General features: G+C 38.7%; 1 protein-coding gene across 3 annotated transcripts in view; it reads left to right on the forward strand.

The window, feature by feature from the left end:
• ANAPC10 (anaphase promoting complex subunit 10) overlaps nucleotides 1-17,813 on the forward strand; it is a 61,197-nt gene that overhangs the window by 22,328 nt on the left and 21,056 nt on the right. For 2 of the 3 annotated variants that reach the window (XM_081208481.1, XM_081208482.1), the window contains exon 5: nucleotides 10,693-10,990. The exons of the other annotated variant lie outside the window; for it this stretch is intronic. In XM_081208481.1, the coding sequence (XP_081064607.1) occupies nucleotides 10,693-10,923 (231 nt within the window). In that variant the 3' untranslated portion in view covers nucleotides 10,924-10,990. Of the gene's footprint in view, nucleotides 1-10,692; nucleotides 10,991-17,813 lie in introns of those variants that run through there. 3 annotated transcript variants of the gene reach the window in all.

Raw genomic sequence — 17,813 nt, forward strand, 5'->3', positions numbered from 1 at the left:
CTCTAAGATAATTTTATTAATTGTGCTTTGTTCCTTCCTTTTCCTGATTTGCCACGCAAGCCATCTGCCAGATTTGTTAGCAAATTCAAAGTTTTTCTGTCGGAGCCTTTTGATGTTCCATTCCACCTCTTTGTTAATAATCATTGCAAATTGTGCCTGCAGGACTTTAATATTCTCTTTTATTTTTGAGCTGTCTGGGTTCTTAATTAATTTTATTTCGTTATCCATTATTTGTTTTAAGATCTCCTTCTTCCCTTTCTCCCTGTTCTTATTCTTAATCGCATTCTGTTGAATGAAGAATCCTCTTATAACTGCTTTGCTTGCGTCCCAAACTATACTCATTTTTGTACCTTTGTTCATGTTATCTATAAAGTAATCTGTCAATTTTTTCTTTGCCTCCTGAATAAGCTTTTGATCATCTAAGAGATAATCGTTAAGTCGCCATCTAAATGATCTTTCTTCATACCCTTTAACCTCCATTTTTATTGGGCTGTGGTCTGATATTGTTTTTGGTTGTATCTCAATCTGTCGGATTCTTGATGTTAGCTCATTGGAGACCCAAATTTGATCAATTCTTGATAAAGACTTATTTGGTTCCGAATAGAACGTGAACTGCTTCTCCAGCGGATGTCTAAGTCTCCATATGTCAATTAAGTTGAAGTTTTTTATCATAGTGAAAAAAGTCTTAGGCAATTTTCCTTCTCTACTTACATCTTTTTCTCTTAATCTGTCAATTTCCAGCGAAACCACCCCATTCATATCCCCCATAAGTATCATTTTTTGGTCCATGTATTCAAACAACTTTTCTTCCAAGTTTTTTATAAAAATCAGTTTTATTCCCATTAGGTGCATAGATCCCAACAATTATTATTTTTTCGCCTTGCCATTTAATCTGTATTGCAATTATTCTTCCTTCTTCATCTTTAAAAATTTGCTGTGCCTCAATGTTCTTTTTTACATATAATACAACCCCTCTCTTTTTCCCTTTATCAGAAGATACGAATTCATTTCCTAGTCTATTATTAATCAAAATTTTCCTGTGCTTTTTTGCCACGTGTGTTTCTTGGAGACAGATGATATCAAGATTTTTCTTTTTTAGGCATTGTTCAATTTTATTTCGTTTTTTCCTATCATTCATTCCGTTAATATTCCAATTCCACAATTTTAGCGCCATCTTTTTTCAAATTAAAGATTTATCTGATTAATTATAATCCGGCTTCTTCCTGTTCTTCTCCCTCTTCTTCTTCTTCTTCTTCCTCCTCCTCCTCCGGTTCTCCGTCTTCCCTTTCCTTTTCTTCCCGATACCTCCTCTCCAGTGGACCAACTCCTCCTACTGCTCCTCTTTCTTCTTCCTCTTCCACCATCAACTCCTTGTATCGCCTCTGAAATTTACTTGTTTCCTCCGGGTTGATAAGTCTGTGTTTCTTGCTTTTATAGGTAAATGAGATCCCTTGAGGGAACTCCCATTTAAATTCAATCTTGTTTTTCTTAAGAATTTGGACCAATGGCTTATATGGGTCTCTTCGTTTCAACAATCTCACTGGGATATCTTTAAAAATGATTATGTAATTCCCATCAATATTTAGTCTTTTTTCTCTGTTTTTTTGCAAAATTTGACTTCTCATATCTTTATCTTTGAAGGTAATCAGACTATCACCCGGCATTTTCTTTGTTCTGGTTCTTGTTCTTATTCTGAATGCATTTTGAACCGATCTTTCTACTTCTTCTTTTTGTATTGCCAACCATTGTGCTATTTCTATTGTCAGTTTCTCTCTGATGTTTTCACCTTGTATTTCAGGGACTGCTCTCAACCTAAGATTCACCTCCCGTTGCCTCAATTCATTCATCGCGATTGCGTCCCATACTTCTTCTTGTATTTTATTGACTTCCGATAATCCTACTTTTAATTTCTCTTCTTCCCGTTTCACTTCCTTCATTTCTACTCTTGTTTTTTTCATTCCTTCTTCCAGAGATTGTGTTCTTTTGGAAACGTCTTTAATTTGACCTCTTAGCTCTTTTACAGTTTCCTCGATCTTTTGGTCCATTTTCCCAATTCTCGTATCCACCTGTTCTATTCTTGTATTCACATGCTCCAATTTATCCTCCATATTCTTTTCACTCTGTCTAATTTCAGCAAACATTTTCAAAATTTCTGTCTTAAAATCTGCATCTGGTTTAGATCCTCTCCTATCTCCTTGGATTTCATTTTAGATGAAGTATACCTTGGCTGTACGATACCTTAACAACAAAATGATTGCGCAGATACTTCTAGTGTTAGAATGTTTAGATCAGCTGTATTCCGTATTTGGTCAGATACAATGTGCACATCGTTTCCAAGATAAAAAGCTCCCGTTGATGCTTGCTTTTTCTGTTTTGCTTTTTAATTAATTCCCACCCCCAACACACAGAGTTTTCAGCATCTTCATCATAATTTTGAAAGCTGATTTGCAGAGTTCAAGCGATGCATTGGCAGTTTGTAACTTACCTCTCAGGTAAACCATAAATGAAAGAGGGGGGAAATGTAGATAGTCACAAATGCAAAAACTGCAAGCACTGGAAAAGGTTTTTTGGGGGAGGGGGTACTGCTTGGAATATATAATCTATTTTCAGTTTTTGAAATGTGGCTTGCTTGCCTTTGTTCATACGTGATGGCCAGTTGTACATCACTGCAGAAACATTTATCTGCCATTATTGAAACGATGCAACCCTCGAAGTCAGCAATAACTAGTGAGGGTGATTGTTGCATGAAGCTGTAGCATAGTTAATATGCTTGTTGCACCATCTTTAAAATGTAGTTGAAATAAACAAACTCATTTGAATGTATTGCTGTAATAAGAGTTCTGCTGCCACCCCCCGCAAATGATTGCCATCACAACTGGTACCACAAAACTTTATATATATCACAGCATTACTCAAATACTGATATCAGCTCTTGAAACCTGTGTTTTTTATTCCCTGAAAAGTGATTCCTCCCCCCCCCCACTGGCAGAGTTGATCATCGAATTTGCCACATGGTTTTTTATTGCAGTCTACTTCCTCATTCTCTACTAGTAAAGCTGAATACAGTGGTACCTTGGATTACATACGCTTCAGGTTACAGACTCCGCTAACCCAGAAATGGTGCTTCAGGTTAAGTACTTTGCTTCAGGATGAGAACAGAAATTGTGCTCCCGCGGCGCGGCAGCAGCAGGAGGCTCCATTAGCTAAAGTGGTGCTTCAGGTTAAGAACAGTTTCAGGTTAAGTACGGACCTCTGGAACGAATTAAGTACTTAACACGAGGTACCACTGCACTTTTTCCTGTGTTCACTTGTCCAGGAAAAGATCTGGAATAGGAAAAACTCTAATGGAGCATCCTGCCCCCCCCCCCTAAAATCTGTGGTCCAGGATCTGATGTGGAGGCGAGAATAACCCACTACCCCCAAGGGTTTGTCTGATTACATTTCCTCTTGAAGCATGGAAGTTAACTGAGTGAAAGTCAAATTCTGGCATCACCTCTGCTGAGCATTTAGTATGCAGCTTGCTTGATACGTTTTTTTTACCTTCGTTTGAATTCCAAAGATGTCTGAGTGAGCAGCACACCTCAGTAGTGTAGTTGTTCTTCTAACTAACATTAACATGGAATTGGAAGCTTGTATGATGCAAACCCTACAAAGGATGTAAGATACTGGTCCAGTGTGGCATTCTTGGTCTTCTTATATTCTGTAGCCCTTTAGCATATTTCTGTTCAGTTGTGCAGATGCAAAATTACTTTAATTCCATTGCTTAGTTTATTTTTTATATATATAGATTACTCATTTTATTCATGCTCAGGAAATCTGTCTAGACATAACAAACAATTTTCAAAGTAAATTATGAACTTTCTTTTTGCACGTTCATAGTCTCTTTCCATTATATATGATAAAAACAGGACAAATTGAATTAGCAGAGAGTTGAAGTGAAGCAAAATTGTTTTCCAAGAGTCTTGTGTCTGTATGGGGATATGGTGCAAAAAACAAAACAAAACCCAAAACCACTGCTAGGAAATAACTAATTATTTTCCCCCTCAACATTTTGGCATGCACTTTTTTCTTTTTTTAAAAAAATCTTCTCACTATGGCAAAACACAACACTGTGAATTGTATCCAGTGCAGCGTTTGCAGAAGAGCACTTGCCCAAGGGCATTTCTCTGCGCCTTCCTTCTCATTGCAGCCTTTTGCATGCCGCGAAAAGTCTGTCCTGAGGGTTAGGAGACGCTTGGGGAAGGCCTGGAATGTGAGGTGGGGGCCACACTGAGAGGGGGAATGGGGGGAAACCAAGTGGAGGCTGCTTGCAGTCTAAGCAGTGTTATCACAAAAGCATCCCAGTTCTGTAGATAGACGCATCTGTGTTAATGTGCCAAGTGGCTTGCATTGATGTAACCACAGTGACATCAGTTGCAGTTTGTTAATGTGTAACCTGTGTAAAGCAAATAGAGAAAAACTGTCCTGGTTTGCTACTTGTCAATTTAAAAAAGTAGTAAAGAGAAGATGAGCAATACGTACTGTGAGCATGCTTCTGGGATTTACCTATAACCTCAACCCACGATGCTGGGAACCACTTTTGATTTTTTGAGCTGAGTGCAGAAGAGGAAATTTTGGGCCCTGTGATCAAAATATCACACCTACTAGAATTCCCTCTTTTGCCCAAGAAGCAGTTCTCTGCCCCTTTGCATCTAGTCTATGCCTTTCTGACCCCCCCCCCCGCTTTTATGTCAAAATAGGAATGATGCTACTGCTGCAACCCACTTTAGTTAAGAGTGAGACCCATAAACTGAAGCCTAATGTACTAGGTTAGGAAATCTGTAAGCTATCAAAAATGCTTGTTTAGATAATTCTTTTGTCCTTAGGGAAGGAGCTTGTCTGCAAACCTTGGCTAAAAGAGCATAAAACCAGTAGACTGGACGTGTTGTCATTCTTAAACCAATCCAATGTGGCAATCATGTTCAGAGTTGTATCATTTGCAGTGTAAATAAGTTAAGTCACTGTATGAGGTATTGTCTAATGTTTAGCCAATTGCTTTTTGTGCTTTCACCTCCTGGGCATATGTTGATCCCATCCTAAGCCAGTGCATTCAGTACTATGTGGTCATTTTTCACACTCCAAAGAAGATCTGTATTGAGCTGCCTGATCGTGATGCTGAGATTTCAAGAAAACTATTTCATAACTGCTTTGTGAGGTCCCTGAAGTGCGCCCTGCAAGATGTACTATTTTAAATAGCCTACAGTTGAATTATACTGCATAAGTAGTTCCAGTTTAAGCTTGCTTATGTATGTCACAGAGACTGGGGACCTTAGCAAAGCACCTTCTCCATTTATACTCAGGCAAGTGTATTGTTCTTTTTAAACCAGAGCAGACAGGGAATAAGCTTTTCAGCTGCAATCCCCACTTTAGGCTTGGGTGCTGGTTTAAGTTTGCTCTGAGTTATATCAGATACGACCAATGCCACCTAGCTCAGTCTGTGCATCTGAGCAAGTCATCTACAAGACATCTGAAGTACCACAAACAGACAGCAGGTATGCTGTAGATGTCCAAATTCTGTTTCTTGTACATTGTCATGACAATTATCTTTAACAATATTCTACAAGCAGATAAATCTTTACTGTTCTGTGTGCAAAGTGTGTCATGAATTAGCTAGCATTGGTCTGCGTTGCTGTTTTTCTATAGTCAAGGAATGTTTATTGCAGTGCTAGTCCTAGTAAATGACAAACCCAAAGTAAGGGTTGTGCAAGTCATGATGCATTTGATTGAACTTTCTTTTATTTGTGGCCATGTATGAATGTCTGAAACTTGCAGTTCTTTTCCTACTGTGGATAACCTCCAAGTGACGTCTTTTTTGCTTTCTTATAAATCTAATGAGGTCAACTTTCAGTTAGAACTCTTCAGGGCTCTAAAATTTTAAGAGGGCCCAAGGACCTTTAAAATTCCCCCCTTTGCACATACAAAAGTTACTGATGACAGAAGACAAGTCAGTAGGAGATTCCAGACTTTTATAGTGTCCCACACAGTTTCTCAGTAGTCCAGTTGACTTTTCTGCATGCAAAACTCTACCAAGAAGTATCCTCTTTCTTTTTATTTAAAACATTTATATCCCACCTTTTCTTTAAAAAAAGTCCCAAGCTCTGTTTCAGTTACTATGGCCGTGTGCCATTAATTCCTTACCCTGCTTCAGTTCCAAGCCATTGATCCATTTTCGAAGTGATGCAAGTAGTGAATTAAGGTTTGTGAGTGGAAACAGATCAAATGTTTCCCCAGCCTGTCAGCGACAATGGATAAACGAAGCAGACAGAAACAAGGAATGGGTAGCGTTTGTCACAGTGACAGCATTTGACAGTGTGGTAGACCTGTCATAAATTTACAATACACTCTAAGTAGAATTCAGATGTGTGTGATGGAAGGAGAGGTACTATATGACTGTACAGTCATGTTTCTATTGTGTTCATTCAGTGCAGCAGCTCCCACTGCTGAAGAGACAAGCCTCTCCTTCAACTAATGGCTTGTTGGACATTCACATCAACTTACCTATTACTTTGGTTCAAGTAACTTTTCATACTTCTGTGTTTTTTTTTAAATGATATTTATTGAAAATTTTAAAATTACAAAGAAAAAAAGAAGGGAAAAACAAGAAAAAGAAAGACAACAGTAGATAAAAGTAACAATTAAACAATACAAATCAATAGAAACCAAAATCAAAAAGAAAAAACAAAACACACAATGCAACACAATCAAAAAACAAAAATATACAACAAATTTAAAAACAAATCCAATATTCCCAAATCCTTAACTTTCATTAACTTATTTCATCGACCTCCTCACACCTCCCTTTTTTGTATTCTAGTTGTTAATTATCTCAGCAAATCCTTTCCATCTTTTGCAATATTCTGTCATTAAATTACCTTAATCTATTTTAACCTTATCTTACCATAAAAAACCTTAAAACTTAAAACTTAAATCTTACTTATACCGAATTCTTTTAACCATAACATATTCTTACATAATTCTTTTTAACATTTCTGCTAAAGCCACATAATTTCATTCCAACATTTTTCTAATACTCATTAATTTTACGATACTTTTCTAAATAAATTTTTAAAACTTTCTTCCAATCTTCATCCATCGTCTCTTCTCCTGGTCTCGGGTTTTGTCAGTCCTTTCTGTCCCATCCATCTAGTCCATCAACCTGGTGACCTTATATCCGAGGCTCTTAGGTCTTTTCCATGTCCCTTCCGCAGGTTTTCTTCATGTTTATACCTGTACTTTACTTTGTCTTCTGCTCCTTTCACTCTAGGAGACTCCAACTTGACAATATTTTTGTCCCTTCTCGACAAGTCAGCCCCTTTTCCATAGTCAACACTGAAATCCATGTGATATTTAAAGGCATGTTTCAAGGCCCCTCCAAAATTAGGGGCCCCCACAGCTCCAAGCTCCCCCCGGCCTAAAGCCAGACTTGAAAAGTCAAAACATCTCTGCATGGGGGGGGGGGGTCCATCCAGCCCCCCATCTCCACGCCAACCCGGAAATTCAAGTAACTTTTCATACTTCTGTTGCCTAGTACCTATTATGTATTGAAACACACAAATAAAATATTATGTTTGTGGGTGGCTAGGTGGGTTGTAGTTTTGTTGTGTTTACTGATCACTGTCAAATAAGAATATTTTTTTTTTTAAAAAAAGAAGAAGACACATTCACCTATTGTTTCCTTCAATACGTCTCTGAGGGCCATATCGCGCATGTCACTTTTGCTAAATGGACAGTGCACAGTTGCTTCCAACTATGGGAGCGCATGGCAAAATACAAAATTGTGATCTTTTCTACACCTGTTGGTGTCCACAATTTTGTTTAATTCTGCAGGAAAGAGGTTGTGTGTGGTGCAGAGACTGTTCCTCTGAGCCTTCATTGGACTGTGTTCAAGGATTCCCTGCCATGACATTTCGTCATTTCCACCATCTTGATGGTCTTTCCTTTTCTATATGTTTCCTTCTACAAAAATTGTTGTTGAAATATTTTTTTTTTCATATTTGGCATTTATTTGGAACCGGTCTGTCTTCCTGTAGACTCTCCAGGAATGTCTGTTTTAGCTTCTTGAGTGAATAGAAAGCTCTTCTGACCTAATGGGCTGAAGTAAGCCACGTCTTGACCATTTACAGGAGGTAACGGATGGTGGCCACACCGTCACCTCCCTAGGTGGTCGTTGCTTCACGAGGGCAAGCGAGTCGGCCTCTCCACAGTGAGCTCTTTGACTGGAGTTCCTTCTGCGTTTCTTGTAAAGCTTCTCTTGTGGTGTCCCTCCTTTTGACTCACTTGGAATTTCTGAAGTTTCTCTTGGATACGCTTCACTTTCTAGCTGGAACCGGTGCATCATTGCTATTAACTTGTTCTCTTCTGTCTTAAGCGAAGAGATGGCAGGCGCCCAAAATCTGCTACTTCATGTGTTGACAGTTCCAGTTTTGGAATTGCACAGCAGCCTGCTGAAACCTACTCCTTGTAGTTATGTTGTGGTACATGGGAGCCATGGGGCAGAGACTGCAAAATTCAGGATAAGTTATTCTTTCTTTAAAGCTATTACGAGGAGGCACGTGCACTTCAGGGAAGTGCAGCAAACTCACCGGGGGGGGCAGGCGGGGGGGTATTTTTTGTTTGAGTGCCAAGATACGGTGCATCAATAAATAACTAGAAATCATTGCCTACTGAGAGGATGTTTCAGCCCAGCATTTAGAAGTGACAAACTTGAAGTGTGTGTGTGTGCGTGTGTGTGTTCATTCTGGTAAGAATTTATTTCTGCAACTTTTATTTGTGAACCACCCAGAGAACTTTTTGTTTGTATCATTTGGTAAACTATAGCATGATGAACACTTAAAAAAATGGATTAGCTGGATGTTTACTTTATTTTATTAATGTGGTTATAGCCGTTCTTTCCTCCTAAGGAGCATAAAGTAAAATACATAGCCCCCCCCCTGCTTACTAATTTTAACAAAACCCCTCACAATAACCTTTTGTTGTAGTAGGCTGAGGGATGAATAGCCCAAAGTCACTCAATGGCTGAGTAGGGATTTGAACCCGACTCTCATTTTAAACAAAAGCACACAGAAATTATAAACAACCATGTTGCTCACAACTTTTTGGCATTTCATTTGACCTAATAATGTTGTTATAATACTGTAACATTTTGGATTTTAAAGGGGCAATTAATACGATTTTAAAAAAGAAATCCAATTTAAATGCTAAAAATCTAATTACTTTTTGAAAATTGTTTATTTCTATCCTCGCTTATTAAATATCTGACCTCAATTTGTAAATCCAAAAATAAAGGAATAGCTGTTTCATATCTGAAACCAGTAATCTAAGTTTTGATTCTGCCCTTTGTTCCTTACTCCACACCACATTCTGTCAGTGCTCTTCTAACACAGTTAAATTGTGTACATTGTCATATCCATGTTGCAACATGTCAGGAATGGATGGTTGGAATAAGATAACAGGAGTCTAAATTTTGCAGGTCATGAAATTAAACTTGTTGTGAGATATTAATCTTCATGGTTTTGTACATGGCAGTGAACTTGTCTGCACATAACAACTAAACCATGGTTTATCACTAAGTGTATCAGTTGGACTGAGTCTGAGAAAAGCTCTGGCTCTTGCACTCCTTCCTCTCCTCCTCCTATACGGCCAGGAGAAGGATTCTGCAATGTTTAGTTTTACTTTCTATGAATCCTTGCTTTCTCATCATGTATGAACCATAGACGGTGGTTTAAAACAACCTCAGGTTAGTTAAACAAGTCAGTTTTAATAACCCATGGTTTGAAGCTGGCTCATTTTGAAACTGACCGGAATTTGTTCATGGAAAGTGAAACTAAATGCAGCAGAAGTCCTCCTGGCTGAGAGAGAGGGAGAAGGTGCAAGTACACAAGCTCAGGGCTTCGCTGAGGTCCATTCCCACTCATGCACATAGCACTAAATTCTGATTTATATGCTAACTGCACCAGTGACATGAAATTTCACAAACCGTCAAAATAGAAAAACTTAAGATGTACAGCATGGGGGGGAGGGAAGGGGACAACCTTTTCTTCTGTCTTGCTAAGAAGATAGAAAAATGCTTCACAAAAGTCTAGCATACATATTTCCTAACATGGCCGTAACTTTTCAGTGTTGGTAGCTCCTGCCCCATGAACGCTTTTATCTTTGGCAGAACTACAGTGATACCTCCGGTTACGAACTTAATTCGTTCTGGATCTCTGTTCTTAACCCGAAACTGTTCTTAACCTGAGGCGCGCTTTTGCTAATGGGGCCTCCTGCTGCCGCTGCGTGACTTCTGCTCGCATCCTGGGGCAAAGTTTGCTGCCAGGAGCACCTACTTCCGGGTTAGTGGAGCTCATTATGAAGTGTTTGTAAGGAGGACGATACGTAACCTGAGCTTCCACTGTATGTATCTTCCTTGTTCAGATGTAGAAGTGGCATTTTGCAGATGATTAAAGAAAGCATTACAGCCCTTCCTTTTCCTTCTCAAGGTCCTTGCTGGACTGTGTATCTAGCAAATGTGAGACGACTGTGCGATCATGTATGCTCAACTCTCATTTTCCACTGCAGTCCACTTCCTTTTGTACTGAATAATTGATTGCTTATGCTAAGTGATAATTTAATCTGATTCCATTTCTACCTTTTTATTCTTCTTTTCTTCTCCAGCAACTTGAATTAGTGGAACCCAGTGGTTGGATTCACGTAGCCTTAACAGATACTCATAAGAAACCTATCCGCACTTTTATGATTCAGATTGCTGTTTTAGCCAATCACCAAAATGGAAGAGACACTCATATGCGGCAAATCAAGGTGTATACGCCAGTGGAAGAAAGTTCTATTGGTAAATTTCCTAGGTGTACAACAATTGATTTCATGATGTATCGTTCAGTCAGGTAAACAAAGCTCAATTTTGTACTAAAGCATTGTATTTTTGTTTAATTTTCAAATAAAGACATAAAATCTTGTTGCACTGTCTAGTTCCTGGATGTGTGTGTGTGTGCACTGCAGACATCCTCATGGATGTAACTTCACTATTGTTTATTTTATTCCAAGAAATGTATTGCTTTTCCTTTCTAGAAACAGAAGGGGGGAAATCTCAGAAGCTTCTTCATTTGATCATTATCTGTTAGTGTATTTTATTGTATAATTTCATTATTACATTGGGCTCCTCCACAAGTGTGTAAATGGCTTTTTAAAGTGTGATTATGTAATTTTGTTCAATGTAGAGGGAAACTGATGAATAAATTCATGAACTTTGCCTTACTGCCTCCTGTAGGACCAGACTTTCTTAAGTGCTGGTTACCCATAGCATATACAGAGCTACTTCTAAGAATATTTTATAGAGATTTGAAGGAAGGCAATCTGAGGATATAATTTTATTTGATTTTGTAGAGGTAAAGGATAAGATTCTTATTTCTGAAACATAGGAGCCTTGCTGATTAGACCAAAGGTCTGTCTGATACAGCCAGATGTTTCTAGGAAGCCATGACCAGGGCATGAAGGCATTAGGTCTCCCACACCATTGCCTCTCTAGTAACTGAGATTTGGTTGCATACTGCCTTTTAATCTGAAGGTTCTGTTTATCTATCACATCCAGAAATTCTAATTATTTAATTTGTCTAATCCCACTTTAAGACATCAGTGACCATCACTACACCTTAGCATTTGCTTGCAGTAGTGCCTTCAAGGGAGGCCTTTGTAGTAAAAGTCAAGAGTCCCACACAGAAGAATCAGCAGGAGAGCCTCCAAATGAATCAGGACAGACTTATCACATTTTGAATTAATACTCATTACCTGTGTGTGTGCTGTAAAACCAGAGTCTGAAATTACCTAACTGCACTACTTCCCCAGCCTAGTGTTTCACGTTGTTTCCAGGATGAGGGTTCATAAGAGTGCCTTGTGTTAGGGGGCCCCAAATCCTGGAGCCGGCACTTATACACATCTCTCTAAGGCAGGGCTGGGGAACTTTGGGCCCTCCAGGTGTTCTTGGATTCTAACACCCGTCCGCTCCTGTTAGTGTGACTAAAAAGGTGAATAATTTTGGAAGTTTGGGCCCAACACCATCTGTAGGGCCAATGGTTTCCCATCCCTTCAGTAAGGTAACTATGACAAGGGTTCAGTTACAGATAGGTAGCCGTGTTGGTCTGCCATAGTCAAAATAAAAAAAATCCTTCCAGTAGCACCTTAAAGACCAACTAAGTTAGTTCTTGGTATGAGCTTTCGTGTGCATGCACACTTCTTCAGATACACAGACAATGACAAGGGTGTGTGTGTTGCTTAAATTTTGCTAGAGTAATTTGGATCTACATAAAACTTTAAATTACAAAGCAGTGTTGTGTTCCTTGTACAGTTGTGTTACTGGAAGTTGTGAAGCAAGCTTCAGTCTCCTGAACATGAGATTGTGAACTTGGAGCCACGGCTGCCCAAATGTATATGAAATGACTTATTCAGCTATATATTGGTAGCTATGATGCTGGGGTTATTCCTTAATCAGAGTGCTGTAAAGTGAACATTGAAATAAGTATGTTTTCATTTAGGGGACACGCAAAGAAAAACTAATGTATCAAATAAGCTGAATCTCAAGTATTTGTATTATGCATCTAGAACACAGTCCCTAACGTTTGAATTAGTTGGCAACATCAGTGACAATAATAGTGAAGGCAGCTATTTCAAATGGTAACAGGTCCAGATGGAATAATAATGCATGAAATGCTGAATATTAGGCATATTTCGGCAGCTGCAGTCCCATGACTCCAGAACATAGCATACTGTGCTTATTTTAAAAACCATACCTCTTAATATAGCAATTAAAAATCCTTTAACTTGCACATCAGTTTGTTTTCAGTTTTTACAATATTGTGCAATATGATGCATCATCACTTGTATTTCCTTTTTAAAAAAGGAAATACTTGAGAGAGCTATAGGGGAGCGAATGCCATCATGCGCTTTGTGGTGAACACGTATAATAGATTTAACAGAAATGCACTTGATCTCTTCACCTCTTCAGAGTAGATTAGGTGTCTTAGTAAATATGGCGTTAGGATCCTCCATTTTTACAAAGTTGCTAATACACTAGGTTATTGAGGAAGCCAAGTACCTTCTACCACCCAAGTAGTATATTCATGGGCAAATAAAACAACTTTGGTCTTTTTATGCTGTCACAGTATATGGCCCTATTATTGCTAGCTTCCATTTGGAAATCCTTTCTTAATTCAGGGTGTTCCTCCCTTCACACCGAATGTGACAAAGCCAGAAGACAATAGAAGTTGATGCAGGTCTCTCTAATGTTATTTACATAGTTTAGTTCTTTCTTTACTCTTCCTCTTTTAAAAAATCAGATTTTTATCCACCCTGATTACAATTCAAAAAAAGGGGAAGTCAGAGTTTAAACAGAACATCTGCAGAACTACAATTACAAAATAACTACAAAATATTTAAAAAGCTTGCATTCTATATCAAAAGGAATTCGCCAAAGTGAGAAAAGGAAAAAAGACAAGAATCCATATCATACCTTTTGACTATAGATTCAAATATAATAATATAACCATTATTATACCCAACTCGCCATACCCAACTTCAAGACTCTGTAAAACCACAATATGTTTTGATTAACCCCAAATCCATGCTGTAATCAATACATGGCTGTGAATTTCTTGCAAGTTTGTTGTGTCTGTCTTTCTTTGCATCTGATACAATGAGTTAACTTGGCCATTGAAGAAAGCTCTCACATTTCCTCACTCCATTAACAACTGGAATCCTTGCTGATCTACACTTACTTAGAAGTAGTTTAATAATAAAGACGGGGGCTTATATCCTTTTAAAAATGCTGTTGTACCTCAGTTTTCCAATTACTTTGCCATGGTAGGGTTAGCCAAAGGGATTCTACCAGGCCAGGGGAACTGGAGTCCAACAAAACTGGTTCCCCATCCCTGGCCTAAAGTCATTAGCACTTTATAATGGGAGACTCCAGGAACACTGGCATTTGGCTGAGGATATTTTAAGTTCACTCCATTTCCTCTTCCCTTTTGAAGCTATTCATTAATTTCAGTTGTATTTTGGATGAAACGGAGTAAGTTCAACCATAAGCAAGCAGAACCTCAAATAATGTGCTCTACCCAGGAAGATCTTTCACCTTTAATTCAATTTGTGTCGGCAGAGCTTTTTTTGAAGCTCATAAACTTAAGACCAGGCACTTCCCTTAAGATTCCACAATATCTTCCATATTCATTCTTAACTATGCTTCTCAAATTACCCTCCCTTCGCACTTAATTTTTGTGTTTTTTTAATGGTTATGTGAAATAATTAAATATTTTGATCTAATGACCTCCAAGGCTGTGCTTACAATGCATTCAGATGATTAAACAAACTAGTACCCAGGTCCCTTGTTCTTCAGGCCGGTGGTAGAGACCAGAGTGTCCATCTCTTCCCTTCTGTCATCCCAGGGCAGTTAACAGCTGGAACTTTCTAGCCAGAAGGGAGGGGAAGAAGACTCTGCAGCTGCTCATTCTCTGGCCAATCTTTACACCTTGGTGGGATGATGGAGCAAAATGGCTTTGCAATGGCTTGGATTTATCAACAAAATTAAGCCAGCAGCATCACCACTGGGTTTTGTTATTTAAAATATATTTTTGTTCCTTGTGGGCAAGTCCAGGCACTTACATTTTAATTGACCGCAATCTAATTTGGCAAGGTTTTTTCTGCCCCCCACCCCTTTACCCCTTCAGCCTTAGCAAAATTTAGTCAAACAATCTCTTGACTGTAGTCCTGCATGAAAGCAATCACATTTCTGTACTTTTCCTATGACAAATTTATTTTTCCTATAAGCTTTCATTGGCTGGTGCAGCTGGCATGGGCTTGCTGACAATGAGCCAGGAGATCTTAGCTTAAAGGAAAACTCACAGCTCTCTCAGATACTGGCACAGAGCAGGGTAAACCCATCCCTGGGCATTAGCACTAACACTTGTTGGTATTGCTGGCACGGCACCTATTGGTACATACACACCCTTGGGAGTAAGAAAAGGGACGTGGATTGTGTAGGGCAGGTTGTTGGTTGGTTGCTGGAGCATATGAGCAGGTACTGTTTGTTTTTAGGAGATGAAATAATTTGCTTTGTAGATTGAAAGGTATGATTCAACAGAGGGAGGGAGGCACATGTGGATAGGTTATAGCCTGCATTTTATTAGGTGTTTATATCTGTGTAAAAATGTATGACTGTTGAACATCTGCAACTTCTGATGCTACTGTCAATAGGACCCCTCCTTCTGAATCATACGTTGGTCCAATAAAATAAAGTCAGTTAAGCAAGGCCTTAATAACCATCTGCCTTTCACAGTTGTGATATGATGTCCGAAGTAAATTTTAACTTTGACGGTAAGGGTTGGGGCAATTTTAGGTGCAACACTTCTTTCTCTTTTTCTTAGTGTTTGTGGTAAAATTCACACAATTGCTTAATTCGGTTGAATCAGTGTCCATTGAATATTCATTTGTTGAGTGAGCGAAGGCTCAGATGCAGAGATAAAATGAACTGGAAATGACATGACATTGTATGAAAGTTTCATTTTTAATAAGTAGGAAATGACAAGTTTTCGTGGTTAAGGTTTATTTTAAGGAACGTGAAATGGGTGGGACCATTTTGTGTGGTCCTGCTCATATTTCTATTGGATAGATACAAGGCACATTCCACCAGAGGAAGACTTTGCTTGACGTCCAAGTCTGACAAAATGGGAGTTTAATACATGTATGCAGTAATTGTTTATTATTGAAGCCGAAAAACAAGCATAGTATTTAGACTAAGAACTATGAACTTGCCAAACTTGACAGAGCACAAGCTTACAATATAGATTAGTCTGAACATTTGCTCTTTGCACTTTTTTGTGGGGTGGGTGGGTGAAGGGAGAGATATTAACTTTAAAAAATCATACATAAGATGTTGGGGGGGGCCCTCACTAGCTAACTGACAGTGAAATATCAAAATCATGAGGGATCTTCCACCACAAAATTATGAGCATTTGTCATTTGGAAAGCTGAAATTGGGCTCATGTATAAGTTGAAGGCACTGAAATGTATGAAAATGGGATATATTGAATTGTCTCCTGCATGACAGCCAACGGTCCACTAGAGAACCATAGAGGACAAATGCAATTATTTTGTAACATAATGTTGCACTGGATATATTTTGGCGCTACCCCTGTGGTATGTTAAGGAAGTAACAGAGGAGCATTGAAATACGGACAAACTATGTGCTGCACCTACAAATATCCACTGAAATAAGAAATTTGATTTTTTTAAAAGCAAAATGTATGAGGGGAAAACCTGGAGTAGCTAGTTTTTCAGGTTAGGGAGGTGAATATGGTGCTTTGAAGCTAAATAAATTAAGTAAATATGTGCCTGTTTGAACAAAACACAGACAGGAAGTTTTCTCAATCAGCAAATTGGGAAGAACCAGTAAAAAAGTTTTTTACAAATTATTATTAAAGTTGGCCTGGAACTGCTGTTACAGTGCTTGAAGAAAATACCAATGTACAGTTAACAGCAAACTGAGCATGTGATCAAAATCTGACTGAATCCTAAATTTGCAAGGGAGGTAAGCCCCCGGGGGAAAAGAGCTATAAAAGGTGTTCCTATTTCAAGTTTTGCTCCAGCAAGAAAGTCTTCTTGAGCTCTGGTGAGTTCCTGGAATCTTTGGCTGTCCTTTGGTCCTGTCTCCTGGTTTGTCTTCCAGTCCTAATTCAGTTTGAGGCCCAATTTCGTAGGCCAGACCAGTCGAGACCCAACTGGGGGCCTTTCACAGCCCTAACATTTAATTCCAGTTTTAAACCCTAATTAAGCAGGTAGGTGAGGAGAGGTGTGGTGAAGGAGGAGTATCTCACCTCTATAATTTCTTCTCCCCTGCCCCACATATTTATTCTGGGTTTTAAACCCTATATATTGACTTTTTTGAGGCAATAATAATTACCTTCATCATTAACTATACTGAGTGATAACCAATGTTAGTCATATTCAGGACATATCCTTTCAAACAGTAATTGAGTGGAAATATCCTGAGTATGACTTGGTTGAATATCACCCACTGTAAGGATAGAAGATTGATGTAGTTAAATGTAGGGCCAAATGTCTATTAGTGAACTCACAAACCCTATTATCTAGTTTTCTTAAGTCAATATAAACTAGTCCCATTGATTTCTCAGGGACAGACCCCTATCAGACTTTTTAAAAAGTGGATATTTTAAGTGGAGTGTACACACACACACACACACACACACACACACACACACACACACAGTGGTACCTCGGGTTAAGAACTTAATTCGTTCTGGAGGTCCGTTCTTAACATGAAAGTGTTCTTAACCTGAGGTACCACTTTAGCTAATGGGGCCTCCCGCTGCCCCCACACTGTCGGAACACAATTTCTGTTCTCATTCTGAAGCAAAGTTCATAACCCGAGGTACTATTTCTAGGTTAGTGGAGTCTGTACCCTGAAGCGTCTGTAACCTGAAGCATCTGTAACCTGAAGCGTCTGTAACCCAAGGTACCACTGTATATAATATCTCAGTCTGTATGTGCACTGTATTTGAATTGTGTATAGATGAAATTGTTTAAAATGTCATTTATTGTTGATATTGTTTATCATTTCAGGATGTTTTATAGGAAGTGTTTCAAAAGTGGAAATTTATAAATAAGTACTGTGGAGTTTGAGTATCAAAGGCTCCAGGTCCTGAGATAATGCATCACTCTTGCTGCCTGAAAATTCATTTGATTCTATGACAGAGCTGCAAAAATCAAGCTCA

This window comes from Podarcis bocagei, assembly GCF_964188305.1.
Source record: "Podarcis bocagei genome assembly, chromosome: 9".
Classification (NCBI taxonomy): domain Eukaryota; kingdom Metazoa; phylum Chordata; class Lepidosauria; order Squamata; family Lacertidae; genus Podarcis; species Podarcis bocagei.